Source organism: Centruroides vittatus, unplaced genomic scaffold (genome assembly GCF_030686945.1).
Source record: "Centruroides vittatus isolate TY-2023 unplaced genomic scaffold, ASM3068694v2 contig_753, whole genome shotgun sequence".
NCBI classification, from domain to species: Eukaryota; Metazoa; Arthropoda; class Arachnida; order Scorpiones; family Buthidae; genus Centruroides; species Centruroides vittatus.
In genome coordinates, this window is record NW_027122489.1 from 754,410 (window position 1) to 774,868 (window position 20,459).

Genomic DNA, 20,459 nt, shown 5'->3' on the forward strand with positions numbered 1-20,459 from the left:
AAAACTGAACACCACCTAGTCTGTTTATGCAACCAACAACAACATTCAAGCTGACCTATAGCATGCCACCCTTATAAGATATTCCATGCAAACTGACTTCCTTGAGATCCTATAAATCCTGGAAATCTTCAAGGCCAATCTTAAAGAACAGTATATTAATTTTAAGGACAAATTATATATCTCGTATGCCTGGCTACTCTTTACAATATACAAAGGCCTGAGAACACATCATAAAGCTTCTGTTCCATTTTTTTCTCAACTGTTTGTTTATGTCATTGCTTTGTGAACTCACCCATGTATTGTCATATTTTCTTATTTTATAACCTCATATGTGCTTATCCCATGTATTTTTCTATAATACAGCATTTTTAAGATATTTCCGTACGTTTATTTTTGTTTATTATTTATCTTTATCCATTTTAAAATTCATAATATATCATGTTCCATGATACATTCCATAATGGAATACTGACCTGATTCAGATCTTGAGTAAGATCAAAAACATTTGTTCAATTTAATGTTTTTATTAAAACCTTTTACTGGAATTTCAAGGTTTTTTAGTTGAGTGGTGTTACAAGATAAATGGTTTTAAAATAGACATAATATTAAATCAATGTTAAATATTAGATTCCAAAAGTTTTATTTTAATAGGAATGTTTCCAAAATTCTCAATGTTTTAACTACAGAATCAGTTACAATTGAATAACTTGTAGTAATTGATTTTCTAAAGCTCATTTAACTGCTAAAGAGAGAACATTTATTATAGTTAAAATTAGGAGAACTGCAAGGTGAGGTATTGCATCTAACTAAAATGCATGTGAGTGATTCTTTAAAGATAACTATTAAAATTTTTTCTGTAAAGTATGCCTGTTTTGTGATTTTGGTAAAAATTAATAAAATAATTAAAATAATAGTAAATATAAATCTCTCATTTCAAAAAGTTTTGAATTTTTTTATTACAGAGTAAATCTTAAATTATTTTATTTCATTACTATCAAAAATCAAGTTACACACAATATTTTTTAACAATTGAACATTCCTAAAATTGACTTATTTATCTTTAATGTTTGAATATCTTAATATTTGCTGTTGTTAAGATATTTCCTTTAAAAATATGAAAAATTCTTTCAGGATGATATCAGTGCCATGCATCAAATTGGAACTGCAGGAATTGTTGTTCAAGTTACTGGTACAAATTGGCCACGACCAGCATATACACTACTAGTTACTGGTCTATGTCGCTTTAGATTAGAAGGTCTAGTAAAAGAATCTCCTTATCTTATTGGAAGTGTAAGACAGTTAGATAAACTTTCAGGAGAAGAAACAGGTAAATGAAATTTTTAACTAGAAGGTATTTGAAATTAAAATTATTTTTGTAATTCTTTTATATTTTATATTGTTTCTAAATAGAAAGTATTGAAGTTGAAGCAGAATTAAATGATTTGATGGAACAATTTAGAGAGCAAGCTATTAAATTGATTGATATGCTTGATTTATCAGTTCCTGCTGTAGTTCGACTAAAAGTAAGAACATTTATTTTTACTTTAAATAAATTTGAAGGTAAATATTTTTATTTTTTACAAAATTGCTTTATTTTTGATAATATTAAAGACAATACTAAAAAAGAGATTTTGGTATTAGGGGATATTTAGTAAAAATGTTTAACTTAATTAAATTATAAAAATTACTTTAAATGACTTAATTGTAAATTATTTTAATTTTTTAAATTATATATAAAATATTTATTAATATTTAATAAAACATTATATTATTAATTAGATTGTAAATTGTTTTTCTTAGTTCATTATTAAAATTTAAATTTTCAAAAGATAAATCTTTCCTTTTGAACTAAAACACAAAAAAAATTGCAAGGAAACTGAATTCACTTTATATCATTGTGACATAATGCAAATGGAATTTATTTTATGACTATGCAGTTATTTATGTGTCATCGTCATAATGCCAGGCAGCAATTTTTAATTATATTTTTAATTTAATATATATGCCCCCACCTCAAATTGGTAATGGCTTGCCCCTGTACATCATACTTCTCCTGTTAGCAACAATCATGCCATTCATTATGTAACCCCTTTCAGGGAAAAATTTTTTTAATTGAAATAATATGACTTCCAATTTGCACCAGATGTTCATACATAGTTAATCAGGGCCTCCTACCTCTAAGCTTTCCATATCTGCTCTCGTCTTTTATCTGTTTAATTCCGTTCTCGAGATTAAGGAAGGACAGACTGATAGATAGATGACTGAGAATTTATAGATCTATAATTTTTTCAAATTGCAGCACAATAAATATAATGTCAGTTAGATGAGGAATAATAAATTTTAGTTTTTTTAAATGAAATAATATAAAATAGGACATGTACAGAATAACTGAGATTTAAGTAGAAATTTGTGATGAAAGTTTTCAAATCAAATTGCTGTTGAAATTTACAAAAATATTACTTAAAAAGAACCATTAAAAATATATTTATGATAAGATTTCACAAATTTTATTATACTGTTTCAAGATGCAAAAATAAATTTCTTTCCAGAATTAAACATTATTTCTAAATATTTTCAGAGGTTTTCTTTCAATTCTCTGAATATCTACAGAAAGAAGAAAAATATACCAGAAAATTTTATATGTAGTACAAAATCATCACTAGAATATTATTAAAACATTAAAAGCAAACACATACAGATTTTGAATGGACTTACATTGTTTTCTTAAAAAAGAATTAAAATTTGTGAATTTTATTCAATATTAAGTTGTTTTTTAAATGGGTTTGTTTAACATAAACAATATTTAAATACAGGTAACCCTCGTATAACATGGGAGTTACGTTCAAAAAAATTGCCGTGTTATGCGAATCCGTGTTATACGAAACAAAGAACTAGTACGAAAAGGGGGGTTACGTTCCAAAAATTAAAAAAACATGCTATTATATTTTCATAATTAAGATAAATATCTTTATTAAAATTTTCTTAAGTGATACATAATAATATAAATTAAACAATGTTTTCTTTGTCATCACTAAGCACTTTTAACCAAGAGCATTTTCTTTTTGGGCAAGTTATCCTTATCCTCTGATCATTTTTCTGCATTATCTTCAGATCTGTGCTTTACCTTTTGCAAAAAGTATGTAATTTTAGTTTGCTTGCTTTTAGTTAAAAGATCTTTATAAATTTGTTTATATGGTGCTAAGCACTTATGAAGAAGAAAGCAAGTTTGGAATAAGGGAAAAACATCTGGCAACATGAAAAGCAGAAGCGTCGAGATCTGGCAACATTGAAACAAGTTTCAAGAAGGACCATGTGTATCGACAGAAGGCGAGAAAAGAAAATTTACATACTTAAGTACTAATAGTTTACGAAAATAATAATTTTCGTGAACTATTAGTACTTAAGTATGTAAAAATTTATTATATTTCATGTTGTACGAGGGTTTTACCTAGAGTACCTGATATCTAGGTACTCTAGTTTTACCCAATTCTCTAACCATGTCAGAGTGAATCTGTGCTATAAAAGTACCATGTTATACAGGGGTTACCTGTATAGAGAAAAACTATTAAGTTATCAATATAAATGCCACAAACTTCAGTGTATAAACTGATTTTTCAAAACTACAATTCAATGTATATGTTATGAACTAAGTGATTAATATGGGCATTATGAATAATAATAAGTTTTAGATTTTTTATCATAATTTATCTGATCAGTCACTATGAATACTGCTATCACCTAGTCGGGCAAAGTGATGATAATATCTTGAGGAATGATCATCCAACATACGCTAGCCAATTAGCACTCGTGTCTGACTTGCGCATGCATATTGCATTTAGTATAAAATTTTAAAGTCATACGACCAGTAGTTAATCTTGTGCAACATTTTAGTTTTACTTTTGCCTCTTAAAATAGTGTTTTCTTTTTTAAAAAAGTAATAATTGTGGATCAATCATTAAGTGATATGAATAACCACTTCAACAACTGATTAAACAAGCTAATAGCAGCAAAAGGTCAAAACAGTCGAACTTTTACAAAATTAACATATTTGACAATAATACAAAAAGTGAAAGAGTCAAAAATCAGAGTGACTTCGAAGTTACCAGAAGAATATCAGCATTTACATAGATATGATGTATTTATTATAGAAATAGAAAAATTAATTGTGCCTGTAAAAAAAGGTAATTTGATTACATATTACATTCCCACTGAAGTTATATTTCAGATATTGCATGATGACCATATTGCTATTGACCATGGTGGCAGAAACTGTATGGAAAAAGAATTAAGTATGAAATATAAAAATATTACAAGGGATGTGAGTTATGATCATAATTTACTTAAACTTATATGAAATTTGTCAGAAAAAACAGAATGTTGTTAAGACTTGGTAGTTAAACTAATTTTAATTAACAAAATGAACTTGAGATGTCAGGTTGATCTTATAGATATGCAGTTGTAAGCCAATGAGCAATATAAATTTATACTGGTGTACCAAGACCACCTGACTAAATTTGTTCAACTACGACCATTATAAACCAAAAGGGCTAAAGATGTAGCCTATGTTCTTTTAGACATTTTTACAATTTTTGGTGCACCAAGTATTCTACAAAGTGATAACAGCAAGGAATTTGTCAAATAATGTCATCAAAGAACTGTGTAATATGTGGCCTGAGTTAAAACTGGTGCTTGGAAAACCCAAGCACTCACAAAGTCAGGGTTCAGCAGAAAGATGTAATCAAGATATAGAAAATATGCTTAGTTCTTGGTTGGAGACTAACAACACTAACAAATGGTCAGAACGATTATGTTTTGTACAACTGATGAAAAATCAAGTACATCATACTGGTATAAATTGCATCTCCTATGAGATTATATTTGGAGCAAAGTTAAAAGTTGGACTAAAGGATTTTATATCTGACATCATTGATCAACATTAATACAAATGGTGATTTAGAGACTCTTCTTAAAACTAACAACAATAAACTTTTTTATATAATTTATAGCAAAATAACATTTCAGAAGTTTCCTTTAAGTTGATTTTTTGATTGAAGTATAAATTTTAATAATACTTTTTGTTAATTAACTGTATTAATAACATTACTGTTATTAATACAGTTAATAATACCTACTTTTACAAGACTCGTGTTATTTTTAAAATACTTTGAAATAATTCACAAAATCTCCACTTTTTTCATTAACAATTGTTTGAGTTTTTTTTTTTAAATCAAATTGTCCAAAGGAAATGTAGCCGTATTCATAATGTCTGGTCAATTTGATAAATTAGTCAATATTTATCAGGCTATGTAGCCATTTTAGTCCTCATTCATAATGGCTGGGCATTATAAATAATGCCCTATTAATCACTTGATCCATAGCATATATACTGAGTACAGAATGCTAATGTTTATCAAAGAATGGTAAACAAATGGAATAGCATATTGGATAATTATTATTTACCACTTGATTTCATTAGAATACCACAAGTATTGCCAACTAAGACTCGTGTTTGATGAATTTATTTAACAAAGAGATTAATATAATAAAGTAGATTTTATATAGTTCATACCAGGACTATGGAATCAATACACACAAGCTTCAATTCAGACTGACTTCTCAGTTTATGGTACCATCCACTGACTCTAACTCCTTTATTTATAAATCTATATAAGAAATAAATATATTAATTAAATAGCTTTTATACTGATTGAAAGCATGTACATGGAATTTCATCACTGTCAAAGTGAATCATCAGACTATTTTTTATAACTCCACTAGACTCTCCAAAATCTGAACTACTGTGGATGGAAGTGATCCAGGTACTAGAAAAATCTGGTTAAAAGAGAGTAATTCACTGTGGAATCATCTTAAGTGTCACATGTGTGTCGGTTAGACAGGTTGACTGACTGCTGATAGATGGCACTTAGTTTATTCTACTGTACTATATCATGTACAATATATATCCTTTGTCTCTTTTCCAGCCATGACCACCAAGAATTTTTAAATAAGGCTGTTACATATTTGTCTATTGTATGTATAAAAAAATGTTTATTATAATTTTGACACTTATTTTTGACAATTACAATTATAATTAATTCTGAAAGTATTGTATTGAAGTTGTTTGTTTTGTTTTTCTGGATTCACTGATGAGCTGCTTTATCATTATCACATCAGCACTGAGTGATGTGTTGTGCTCTTCTATAGACTTCAAGGCAACCTTAATAAATAAATAAAAATTAAAAATGACATACTGCAGTGTGGAAAGGTAATATTTGGAGCATGTACAATATCTTTAAAAACTTTTGATTACCTTTGATCAATCCAGATAAAAGAGAGTCCACATATGGAATGACCAGATGTGTGAGAGTTATTGTATAACCTGTTAGTTATGCCATTGTGGCTTTTTTAGTTTAGTTATTAAAGAGATTACAATTATTTAGTAACCTTAAAGCTTAAAGAAAAAATAAAACTTAGAAAATAAAAACAATGAAGTTATATTTTGTTATTAAAACAATATAAAGTAAAATGATATAATAGAAAGAAGCTGTGAAAAAATTGGAAACTTCTGTCTCTACCAGTTCTATATGTTTTTACTATAATTTTATTTTTTTTTGCTTGTTATGGTGGTGTTGGCTACTCCTTTTCTTCTGGTACTAGTACTACATACTTTATGCACTTCAGTTATAGCCTGACACATGTTTGGCAATTGATTTAAATGATGAATATAGATAGACCTGAATCAGGATCAGCTAATAATTTTGAGGTCACTTTATAGCACCAAACTTTTTTGCAGAAGCTCACTGTGTTTCAGATTATCAATGCACCTATTGTTTTAATGTCTTCAAATGCTAGGCATGTCTTTGTGACACAGCCAAAAGACATTATATATAGCTGACAGAATTTGAGAAAGTCCACAGGATGGCTGCTTTGCTGAATTGCCTATCATCTGGGTCATTTTGACCTGAATATGAGGAGATGTTGGGAGCAGTGGTAAAGGAAAGCACATGTACTGTACAGTACATGGCAGATATTTTTGTATGCCCTGGGCAGACCACTAGAGAGATGATCATCTGATTGTGAAATAAGCATTAACAGTTGCAACAGTTTTTGTCTCTCATCTAGAGATGTCATCCAGATCATCTTTCACTACATTGTGGTGTTCTATAAAAGTGAGGCAGTACGGTCCGCAAATGAAACATACAGAAAGGACTCTGCAATGACTACAATAATAGACAATGTCCGTTTATTCCACTTAGAACAAATAAGGTTTTTGTTGTTAAGGAATCCCAACTGACTTACAATTTAGGTGTTTCACACAGGGGACTCTGTCCCTAAACAAAGCACAATGGTGTGTTATTTTTCTAGCGCGTAACAATCAGTCCCTCGTAATCACGTGACTAACCTAGCTTAAATCTAGCTTAAATCTAACTTAATATTAAGGAAAAATAAGAAAGATAGGATAGCGGGAAGGTATAAGAAATGAAGGGATGATTCACCCGAGGTTTTCTCTTTCTTCAGCAGATATGTACTTTCTGTAGGATCTGGGTTCGACGATAGTGGTTTTCTTCACTATCCTTTCTTCTCTCAATTATCGGGGTTCTCCAATATGCCGGTCTCTATATTTCAGTTCCTCACTAGACTATTGCAAACTTCTTTCCTCTCTCAGAAATCATGATTGAGCCTCTCTCTTTTCGTCCGACTCTCTTCGTGTCTAGTCGAAAAGTGACCCCTCTCTTAGCCACTTTTTCTCCAGGCCACACTACCTGCTATTGTCTCTACTGATTCTCAGAACAGCTAATCCAGCCCCACGGCGATAACGGTCATCTTGGAAAGTTTAAGAAAAAATAGACAAAGGAAAAAAGAGGAAATTGCAAAATTAACATAGGATTATAACTATATACAATAAAATATATATATACAATATGGCCGACGGTCACAACATAACCTGTCTCTTTCTGTACCATTGACAGCTAGTTAGAGGCAAATTTTCCTGCACAGCAACTTGCATACAATGTTGGCCTTATTTGTAATGGTGCTATGATAGAGAAGCATAGACTGCTAAGGACTATCAACATATTGACCTTAGTTATAAATCTCAGTTTTCTGTTTAAGAACAAATGACCAACTTGTTAGAGTATGGAGGACCACTGGTGAGAGTTTCAATCCCACCTTTACTGTTGAATAGTGTATTGCCCTCGTTGTTGACATGCTGGTCTGGAGAGTCATCTTGTATGACAGTCTGTCATCTCTGGAAGTAGTATGAGGAGAATTGATGGAACAGCAGTATAATCAGGAAATCCTGCACTCTCACAAGTTGTCTTATATGGCAGAGCTGAAAACAGCCCTCATCTATCATGAAGCTTGATTGCACACAGGTATGGTTTTCCCAGAATGTCTCCATCATGTTGTCACACTTGTCCTACGTTGTCTCCAGATTTGTTGTCTGTCAAGCATTTTTAGGACAAGATGGGATATCAGCTTTGGCTATCTACAAGTGTGAGGGATCTGAAGTGGAGTTGCAACATATAACCAGGGAAGAGGATGTCATACAAGGTTCTCAAAGGCCCTTTAAATTGTATTAGTGTTATACAGGAAATTGTCCCTTTGCTTTGATACTGTAATCAGTTATTACCATTGTCATTACATTTGCACTAATAAAGTTTCATTCCAACTCCCTTTCTTGGTGCATAACTTTTCAATGATTATATATAAATTTACATTGGCAAACATTTTAATAAAACATTATTATTTTTTTCTTCTCTAGAGGTTATTAAATTCTCTACCTATTCAAAGTTTACCTGATGTTTGTGCAGCAATAATTAGAGCATCTCATGCGGAACGTCTTCAGGTATTAGATGCTGTTGATTTAGCCGAAAGGTTAAAAAAAACTTTGCCTCTTTTAGTTAGACAAATTGAGGTAAGCTTTATTTATTAAATAGTTATTCAAATAAAATGAAATATATATTTTAATTAGTGTATTTTATCTTTAATTCAGATTTATGATTAATGTGAAACTAAAATTTCATTAATTATTGGCATTTGTCATTCATTATTTATTTGTCAAAAGCAGCAAGATGCCAGAAAGTGGCCTACCCCAATGCAACAAAACAAAAATTCAAATAAAAAATTATTACCTAAGGCATCCTAACATAATTACTTAATTTTACTGTTAGTTGTCAATATCAGTAGAAAGAATAAAGAATTATCTGCCCAGAATAATTTTTATTAATATATACACTTCACTTAAAAATGATTTTTTATTTTATATTAAATGAATGATAGTGCTGATACCAATCTATTTGAAATAAAATATAGATAGATATAGATATATATACACATATATACAGTGTCGTCTTTAGGGGGCCTACGGGGCTCGGGCCCAGGGCCCCGAGGTTGTAGGGGCCCCTGAATCCGAAAGTAATAGTTACAAAGAAAACAAATAGGTTACTTGAAATGAAGAAACCATTAATAATATGATTGAAATTACTCCTCCAACATGTAGTGTGAAGTGTTGAGTACAGGGTGAAAAACCTCACTGGCTAAAAAAAAAGTCAACAGATTTTCTGGGATATGTTAAAAGGGTGATAGCACGATATCCGCACCGGCGAGACCGGTGCTAGCTACACCAGCGACCCCTAGGTCTGTAATCTAGTATTGATTCTGTTTCTTCATGGGGGCCCCCAACATTCTTCTGGCCCAGGGCCCCTTATGTTCTAAAGACGGCACTGTATATATATAATATCTACACTAAAAAGAAAAATTTTTTGCTTTTTAAAATTTCACTTAGTTTTACTAATATTATTTCCACTTAGTTTTACTAATATTATTTCCACTAATATAAAAATTTTCATAGTTTTGTATTTTTTATTTGAAATAGGGTTTACAGTTATTACAAAAAGCTAGAAAAGATGGAGATATTTCTAGACCTGTTACTTTGGAAAAAATAACACCAAGCAGAGGAAGACAAAGATTAGATATAGATGATGATGATTTTGAAGGTGGTGATGAAATTGCTATTTTAGAAAAAAAAGTCAGGTAAACAGATTTTTGTTTATTGTATTAAATATATATGAATAATAAATATAATTATTTTATATTGAATGCATGCTACAAGATTTAAGCTATATTTTAAAAGTTAAATTATTTAAAAAAAATAATAATAATAATAAATTATTTGTTTTAATGATTTTTTTCTCATCAGAAGAATAAAAGTCAAAACATATAAAATTCAGTTGAACATATAAAATTCAAAAAGTTAATACAGAACAGAACATCAAAAAAAATTTTGTTAATTTTGAATTCTTCTAAAGATGAATCTAAAATACACTATTTCAAAATTCAAAAACAAAGCAATGAATATTTTTAATATATAAAATACTATATAGTCTGAATTATAAGTAATTGAAGTCACTTCATGTTTTAAATTTTTATTTCTTCATACATATCCAACAAATTTATATGAATAAGATGTCAAAATAAAGAGTAATAATTGTCATTTTAGTATATAAAATGCTATATACTGTGCTCATGTTTACATTATTCCATGGCACATGCTATAGAACAGCGGTTCCCAACCAGTTGTCCACAAGAGCTAAAATATGGTCCACGAAAGATTTAAAACTTTTATTCATTTAAATTATTATTCCCACATTGATACAAACTGAATTTAATTTTTACTAAAAATGTTAAAAGTTTTGATCATATTAATTCACCACACTACACCTTTATTTGTTGCTGAGATGGTTTTATTGAAAGAACATTGTTGAGAGACATGCATAAACGCGAGGGACGCAGACAGCCTACCGACAGCTTGGAAATTTGTAGTCAAGAAATTTAGCACTGTAAAGTACTATTTTTTTTTAGTAGCTTAGGAAACCGACTATAATTGCGGTCGGTAAAACTTCCGTTAACCTAACGGGTACTTTACGCGGATTCGAGATTAGTTTGCCAGGCCTGGGCTTTTAAGCGTGCACCGAAAAATTAGTAATAATAACGATAAATATCAAGTCAGATCAAAAGTTCAAATATATTTAATTAGCAACTAGAATGTACTACGTACAAATGTCAATAATCCAAACAAAATTTATTAACGAAAATCAACAAGTCAACCCGACAATAAACTCAGCTACTTAGCTTAACTTAATATTAATTCCCCTTTGAAATTCGACAATCAAATACTTAGAAACTATGAACAAATTCTCTTACTAATTAAACGTCTATCCGTCACCTCACTATACGAAGAAACTATTTCCTCAATCCTTTTGATATCATCAAATCGTCAATCGAACTCCTCTTTAACACCTTGGATCGTCCAATTATCAATCTGGACTTCTATCAGAAAATACTTTGCTTTCGAATTAACCTCGCTCTCAAAGTTGCCTCGATTTGGAATTCACTTCTCCTTCCTCGGTTAACATACGGGTTTTATACTGTGAGGTGACGTCACACTTGAGCTGGGTTACTCCCCTTATTTACATACTTAGTTGCTAACATTAACTTTCTTTTCTGGCAGCTTTAAGTTTCCGACAAAGCTTATAAACTGTTTACAAAATATTTATCATAATTTTCTGGGATGTTTAAGACGGTTTATCAAGTATTTCTCTACTAGTGATTGTGGGGACTCCCCCCTCCATTTTTTTTTCCTGTGGACTGTTACTTCCACCAGGCAGCGCAAGTGCGCAAGATGTTTCCTATGGCGCTTATTTCTCCGTGAGTTGTTTTATCTTCATTTTTTCATTACTAACAAGAGAGTGGTGGGGAACCTTCGTCCTAAATAAACATAAACCCCAAACAAAAGATAATAAAACGGAAATAATAATAAAATAAAAATAACGTTCGGACTCAGTTCCTTACAGCATGACCTCGTAGGCTTGCCTTGGTTTATATTTACATTTTTTATCAATTATTCCTTAACAATTTGCTACTAAGTTTATATAAAGTATCACTAGTAGATTTATTTTTATTTTTATTTTTTTACTTCTTATTATTACTATTTTGATTTTATTGTATATTTATATTTGTATATTTTATCTTGTTCTTCCTTTTTTCCGTTACTGATGCTTTGAATTTTTAAATAAATGTATTCTTTTAATGGAATGCCAACGTTCCGTTTTCAAAAGTTAAGCCTAATGATGGCCTATTGAGTAGGCAGAAAACGTTAGTTCTTTCAATAAAACCATCTCAGCAACAAATAAAGGTGTAGTGTGGTGAATTAAGCTAATTATTTGCTGAGCACATATCTGCTTTATGTTTTGATTACAGTTTATTTTTAGATTGACACAGTTTATTTTTCTTAAACCTTGTGGTCCCTGCTAACAACAATGAAATCAAAGTGGTCCCTGGTCAAAAAAAGGTTGGGAACCGCTGCTATAGAACAATGATTCACAATGTATGGTCAGGACTGCTGGTGTTCTACAAGCACACTTCAGGTTCTGCACAAACTAACATATTCTTTAAAATATAATCATGTGCTGTTTAGCTAGATGAAAGAATATTTTTATTTTCCACTTATCTCTTATGTTAAATTGTTAAATAGACAAAATATTTTGTCTGTTCAGTAATTTAAACTAATGGGTTTAATTTCTGTTGTTAAATGTAAAAAAATATTAACTCATTAATTTTAATTCATATTGCTTTTTGAAATTCTGAAAATATAATAATGATATTTTATAAGTTATTAACATAACTTCACTTAATAAGTATTTTAAAACAGTAAGAATATGAATAATCATTTTTTTATTCAAAACAGAGATACTGAAATGCCAGATCATGCAAAAAAAGTTGCAATGAAAGAATTGCAGGTTTGTACTCTTAATAAGTAAATAAATATTCTTATTAAAATTATCTTTATTCATTAACAGAATGTGCATGATGATTACATTTTAAAGAGCAAATTCTGGATTTGAGATAATAACTTGTAATGCTAAAATTTTCAGCAAAGTATAGACTGACTTATTCTTATATATATCAAATTTTAACATCATGAAAGAATAAATTTTAAATATAGGTAATTCTTGATTTTTGGGAAACTTTTTCTTGGAAAAATACTACATTGTTATTTTTTCACTTTGAGAAGGGATTAGCTGTCCAAGGACAGCTAAAAAAGGAAAGCTAAAAAATATTGCAGTTTATAAATTTATTTTTGGCAGTTTATAAACTTATTTATTGCAGTTTATAAATTCTTAATTTTTGGAAAACTTGCTCTTTTGTACATAATACTCTGACATCTCTTAAGCAGCATCAGATTGCATTTGTATGTTTTAGGTTAACAAACAAAAATATCAAAGTTGTTATGCAGTGGATCTTTCTGACAGTTTTGGTTTTTTAATAATATCAAAATCATTTGTGACAATTGGTTTTTATTGTCTGTTTTTTTATAATCTATAGTTTTAATATTTTTAGATAGTCCCACTGTTCAAACTTCAAACTTTCCTATCTTAAGAAGAAATTTTATAATTATTCTTTAGCTCTCTAAAATGAAACTACTTCTATAATATGCAACTATGACTTTCTCATGTATTCTTTTCAGAAGTTAGGGTACAACTATGCAGACGTGAACGAGCAATAATATGTGGCAAGAAGAGGTGAGACGTGATAAATATCAAACCCTGTCAGATATGCATGAAAACCAGAAATTTGCTCACACCAGCGAGATTTCTCACTTCTTGCTTGTGCATGTTTTTCTTTGCGAGAACTATATTGCTCGCAACCTCTTGCTCGCTACTAAATTTGCATCTGCATAGTCGCACCCTTAGGACTACCTAAAATTATCATGCAAATAGATTTTACTTATCAATGATTGCATTTCATAAAATATTAAATCTTTAAATTACTGTATAATATAATAATTATTAAAAATTACAATCAATTGAGACAATTTTTATTTAAATCAGATGATAATTTTTTTTGACATATATATCATGCACATTTATTATTATATACATGTGTAGCATGAACTGATAATACAATACAAAATTCTTAAACATCTTCAAGAGGTATGAAAATATAAAACATAGTTTTTTACTGTTATAAATTGAGATTAAAGAAGTTTTAACTAGATATAAATTCAATAATTTCTTCGTTTTGAAATTTGGCTCAATTTTTTTTTTATCTATCAGAATTACTATTATAATTTCAAAGGTAAAAAATTCATCTTATGTTTTATGTAATAAAATTCTTTAAAATTGAATGATCAAGGAATAAAAAGTCAAAACAGCATAAAGATTGAATGAAATAGTTATTATACGTTAATTTTATATTCACTATATATTCAGTTATTTCGTTATTTGGAAAATGTATTGGATTTGTTTTTACATTATAACACTATTATCCAATAACAGACAAAGAAAAAAGAAATTTAATTGAAAAGATGATTGGAATTAATGGTATAATAAGTCATTAAGAAAATATCAGAATTTATCTTTGAATTTTATGATTGACAAGTTTAACTCAGTTTAAGTATTAAAAGATGATTAATGTAGGGGCAAAAATAACATTTAATTTTTTACATAAATACTGAGTTAATTGAAAAATCTTTGAAATATATAATTAAGTAGTTTTTATTTTTGTTCCTTTATTATTTATCAGTTTGTAAAGCCAGAATATAATAGATATATGAGTTTAAAATTTTTATATACTCATATACATTCTGTCATTGGTAACTGTTATTGTGTAATTTGATTTCATGTGGTATATTTCTACATGATAAATATTTCAGTTTTTCATACAGATTCTAAAATTTTGAATAAAATTGAAGAATTTTAGTTTTTCTTCAACTTAACAATGTACATTAATAAAAGATTCATTTAATCCTAATGAAATTTAGCCATTACAATTTTTTCATATTGACATAGATTTAGTGTTTTTGAATACATTTTAAGAGAATTTGAATTTTGTTTTCTTTTATTAATTTTTATTTCATATACGATAAATTGTTTTGTTTATGACTGTGAAATATGTTAGTAAGCTTTAAAACTGTAAAATGAAAACAAGCTAAAATCAATATCTTAAAGTTTTGTATTGATATATTGATTGTATTGTTATTAAATGTGAATGCATAAAAGTAAAATCATTAAAATGCTATTTCTATTTGTTACATTAATGTTTAATATTTAACAATCTTAATTTTTTTAATAGGTATTGATTTTATAATAGTATTTAGTTTTTTTTTTTTTTTAGAAACTATTGTAAATGTATATTTTTCAAAGAAAATATTACTTTATATAATCTGTATGTTCTTTATTATTCAATACGATTGATGTCTTTCTATTCAATTCACAGATAAATGATAATACAAAGAATATTTTTAAACAGAACTAGAACTTTGTTTAGTATTTTACCTTAACTAAGTATTATATCTTCTGAAGAATTTTTATTATTTCATATTCCCTTAGATGTATATTGAAATTATGCCATTTTTTTATTAAAAATTTTAATAATAATAATAATAATAATAATAATAATAACATATCTATTAATAGAGATTAAAGAAAATGCTTCCTCATATGCCTGAACATGCTATGACAAGGTAAAATTTTTACTTTTATTTTCTAAAAGGTTTGTGTAAGTTTTTAAAATATACAATGTATAATTATTATATTTAATATATATAAAATATATTTCATGTAATGTAAATATATCAGCCAGCAAAATATTAGAATAAATTGATTTTTATTATTTTTATTTAATTGACATTTTATTAAATAATGCTGTAATAGTGTGTCTACTATTTTAGATAGTAGACAAGAATTTAATTTTTCATCATCATAAATTATAGAGTACTGCATTTGTGGTATTTATATTGAATGAGTTAATTTAATGTTTGAAAAAATTAAACTGAAATTATTTTATATATTGCCATATTTCTTTGATTTTAAGACTGATTGTAAGATGAAGTTTTAAGATTTAAAATTGAAATGGAAAAAATTTTTTTGTTATCTACAATAATATAAATTTATCCAGAAAGCATTTTTACAACTTTTATTTTGATAGAAATGTTAAAATAATGAACATAATTACATTATTTTAATAATTATCTCAATTAACCAGTTGTAGAGATATGAAGCTTATCAAACTGCAATGGAGCTAAGTTATCAAGATCACATTGATTACTTAGCTCCATCGCAGTTTGATAATCTTCATTTCTCTTTATCGAGATAATTATTAAATTAATTTTTTAGATTCAAGAAGCTTACAACTATAATTTCATTATTTTTCCCACATTATTTCCTGCTCTTTTTGAATTTATAATATGCTTTAGTTTCAATGCTGCATCATAGTCTAATGTCTTTAAAAAGTTTATATTATCTGCCAATTGATATTGAAATGACAACAGATTAAGTAGAGATGTTTAAGTTTGCTTGTGTGCAAGTAACAAAAACTTTACTACAACTTAATCTTTCATAGAGTCATTTGACATGGAATATAAATCATTTTTGATTTTAAAGACATTAAAATATGAACAAAGGACAGTTTAAAGTCAAGAAAATACTGCATTGTTATTTTTTCACTTTGAGAAGGGATTAGCTGTCCAAGGAACAGTTATTTATTGCAGTTTATAAAATTCATGCTACTATATTAGCAGTGATATTTCATTGATGAATGAATTGAGTTTTGAAAAGTTTGTTAATTTTCTATTTTACTTTTGATTACTTTATTTTATTACTATTCAGTTATTTATTGTTAAGTCTATATTGTAAATATTTCAGGGTTTTACTTATAAAATACATTTAATTATGCTTTTTTTTCCTATCTCTTAACTTTATTCGAACGACAAAACAACTTTTATTTATTTTATTTATCTATTAGTGTGTATTCAAAGAAAAAGAATTTTATTTTTATTTTTATTTTCTATCAGAGAAAATAATTTTCAATATTTTGCTTGCTGCGTGAACAAGCTACATATTATTGAACATATTTGTGTGTTATTCTGAGGGTGCAATTAAATTAATTAGTAATAACTTAAATTAATCAAGAAAAAGTCAAGTGATGACGAAGTGGAAAACCCCCACACATCCTATTTCTCTCGATTTCTTGATAGATAAAACAGATCAACAATTATTACTCAGGTTGTAACCTAAGACCTGGCCTTAGTTAATATAAACAATTAGTCATGAGGAGAACTATCAAAAAACTGAAATTTATGAGGTAATTCGAGCCACGATGATGGCTAGAAATGGCAATAAATTCATCAATACATCAGATTTTTGACAGCTTGTATCCGCAACACCCAGACCTAAATCAAACTTCAAACGCACAACATCCTGAGTTGCATCAGTCAGTTCTCGCGATTTGCATATAAAAAGGGATTGTACCCAATTATCGAGGTGGATATTCCTTAAGAAAAGCAGGAGAGTAAGCTTCCACTGGCGACACCCTTGCCTCGCTCACTCCCATCTCCAGCGATGATCCCAACATGAACGAAAGTAGGACTATTTGCTGCCCCTGGAAACATTGGTCTATGTGGTATTTTATATGTAGAGAATTGTAAATTTTCTCGCTTTGCACCAAGATTAGGGCCTAGATTAGCAAGCACACGTATCACAAGCTGCATAAGTAATCTTTGTCACTTGGTTTATACTTTGTATAATTGCATATAATTACCATATTTCGCCATATCTTTGTCATCTCATGTATCCTAGCTTTAGATATATATTAAACTGTTGTTGTGTTTATTTTAAATCTGTCTACTTTCCAGAAATGCGAACACCTATCGACTTACTCAGCGTGCCTCCCCACTCAATTGTTTAACGAGCCCTTCTAATGAAAATAGTGTTACAAATCACGAGTTAGGACACTAATTATCCTAACTGGTGTCAGTTCCTGACCGGAAACTGCCATCGTGTGATTTGCACGTTTCCATTAAACTCCCAGCCATCCACTGACAAACAAGAGCGGATTTTGCCAATCCATGCCAATTAAGTGGCATTTAGGGAACAGCCCCTGTGCCCCCAGCTACTCACATTTGCATTTTTCATTGGATGCTTGCTCTGTGGTGTTTAAAAGCAAAACTATTTTATCTGGGCCATTTGAATCATACTTGTGTATTATCAGCAGTAAAGATGAATAACAATAGAAAAAGCTTTCTGTTATGTTCCAAATTGCAATTTCAAAGACATACAGGAGCACAATATAAGTTTTTGTCTATTTCCAAATGAAAAACAGATGCTTATTCAGTAATCAGAATTTGGAGAAGCTCATTAACATAACTGACCGAAAAAGCGGATTAGACTGTTAAGCATTGGCAAAAGTTTCCTGCTTATGCTGGAACAAGTTATGCTGTCAATTTTAAAGAATTTTTTCTTAAAGTTTAAAATGCCAGTAATTTTGTGTGGTACACAGGACTGGATTTAAGAGCCCTAAGCTGAATTCTGTAAGGCCCTTTACTAACCCTTCATAATTTTAGAAGTCAGTCATAAAAAGAAAAAAATTAAATCAGACTATGTCTAGATATTGGAAGAAAAAGACACAAGATTTTAGTAGTATTATGTTTTATAATTGAATTTAATTAAATTTTTATATCTTTCCATTAAAAATCTTTTTTAATTGGTTTTATTAATTTTTGTAAAAAAGACTTTATGTTAATTCTTTTTTAAAAAAAATTAATGAAATACTACACAAAATAAAAAGTAAAGTATATTTTGTTGGTTTGTAAAAAAATTTTATTACAAAATTTGACTTTAATTTTTGTTTTTGTAGAAATTTTTTGAGGCCCTTGAAACTTGAGGCTCTGGTGGGACAGATGTCAAAGTTGATGTTATTTAACACAAAGGACACAAATATGCATAGAACAATCTTGCTCATTTGTTTCAATACCACATAATGACATGTCCTGCTTATGATAATTGTTCTCTTATAAAATTTCTTGATAAACAGCTACATTATATTGGACAGTAATATATGATTAATTTTACATTACTAATTACAAGCAACACAGATAAAGTAGCCATTTTGTAAAAATACAGTGCTCTCTATAGTTTATGAAAAATGCAAATTGCTTCTGTGAAATCGGGGGTGTGTGGTCCAGTCTAACTCTGCTTCACTTTCAAGATGGCAGTGGCATTCTGTGACATTTGATGACAGGGAAGCTGTGTTTCTGTAGAAGCCGACTTCCAGGGGCAATCAGTTAATTGCTTGTCGGTGATGGTCTAGGGTCTATTCGTATTCATTTGTTCGATAAGCCAGTAAAAACTGTAGACTTTTCTAAATGTATTTTTAATATCTCAATTACATTCTGAATCGCTAGCCACGATATAAGGGCTAAAATTAAAAATAAATTATAAAAACTTACTCAGTGAAATAAAATGTACGGTGTTTATACATACCTGGTACAATATATTGTTTAATTGTATTAATATACTTTTAAAGAAAATTATAATTAAATGTAGCTTTGTAAAGAAACGTACATAAAAATAACATAAAATATTCTTTACTTTTTAAATTTTAAAACAATATTTAATTGCTTCTTAAGTAGAAATAAGTCGAAACCAGTTACTTTGTACTTGAATATCTGAAGTCTTGGGAAAACAGTGAAAAGACAAATTTTTATGACAATGGATACATAAATTGTAAATTTAAGGAAAATAAATTCTAAAGCTTTTTTTGTATCTTGTATGTCTCATCTATTAAATTTGGTTGTAAATGATGCTGCCAAAGTAACAGTTAATTTTTTAACATTATACAAGAATTGTACATGTTTTTTCTGCATCCCCTTACAGATGGGACATACTAAATCGTAATATCACTGATTTAACATTGAAATCCGTAAGTAATATAAGATGGGAGAGCAGAATAAACGCAGAATAAATATATCAAATATTTTAATGGATTTTTTTAACTCCTGTCAACTATACAGAACTATCATAAAAACATGCCAGTAAACTCCTATCGGTTGGGTTAAGTTATAAATCTAGTCTACTCATGATTCACATAATCGGGCGAGGGTGGCTGAATATCTAGCAGGCAGGTGGCTAACAGCCCAGAACCGGTCCAGGATATAAAATTGGAAGCGTTATACATGTGTAGCTTTCACTAGCTAAACCGTGTGAGGTTGGTGTTCTGTAAAGCGCAGGTGCCAATGCTTATGATTTGGCTGCTTGGAAGCTGACCCGGTTTTGACATTCCTTCCACCACTGATATTCGAATATACAATAGCAATCTTATCATTTTTTTCACATTTAGTATAGAAATTTCTAATAAGATACATAATGCAGTTATAACAAAAAATTAATTTTAATTAATTCAAAGTACGTTAAAATATGAGAATTTATATTTTTGAAAATACAAGGGAAGGTCATTGGATGGTGGAAGCGCCGCTTCCAATGATGGCACGCCACTGCAAGATCGTAAATATAAAGATTTAGAGGAAGATCAGTAAGATCTCTCTAAGTCAGGGTCCTGACACCAGTTAGGATTAAAATTGATTGCATCCTAACTCGCAATGAGTCTATCCTTTGAGTAGA

The 20,459-nt window shown here is 29.1% G+C and overlaps 1 protein-coding gene across 1 annotated transcript in view; it reads left to right on the forward strand.

The window, feature by feature from the left end:
• The window catches only part of LOC136981349 (lon protease homolog 2, peroxisomal-like), a 51,304-nt gene that overhangs the window by 11,954 nt on the left and 18,891 nt on the right, over positions 1 to 20,459 (forward strand). Inside the window, exons 3-8 of the mRNA XM_067277667.1 lie at positions 1,132 to 1,327; positions 1,411 to 1,523; positions 8,765 to 8,917; positions 9,878 to 10,035; positions 12,749 to 12,800; positions 15,480 to 15,526. Of these exons, the coding sequence (XP_067133768.1) occupies positions 1,132 to 1,327; positions 1,411 to 1,523; positions 8,765 to 8,917; positions 9,878 to 10,035; positions 12,749 to 12,800; positions 15,480 to 15,526 (719 nt within the window). The remainder of the gene's footprint in view (positions 1 to 1,131; positions 1,328 to 1,410; positions 1,524 to 8,764; positions 8,918 to 9,877; positions 10,036 to 12,748; positions 12,801 to 15,479; positions 15,527 to 20,459) is intronic.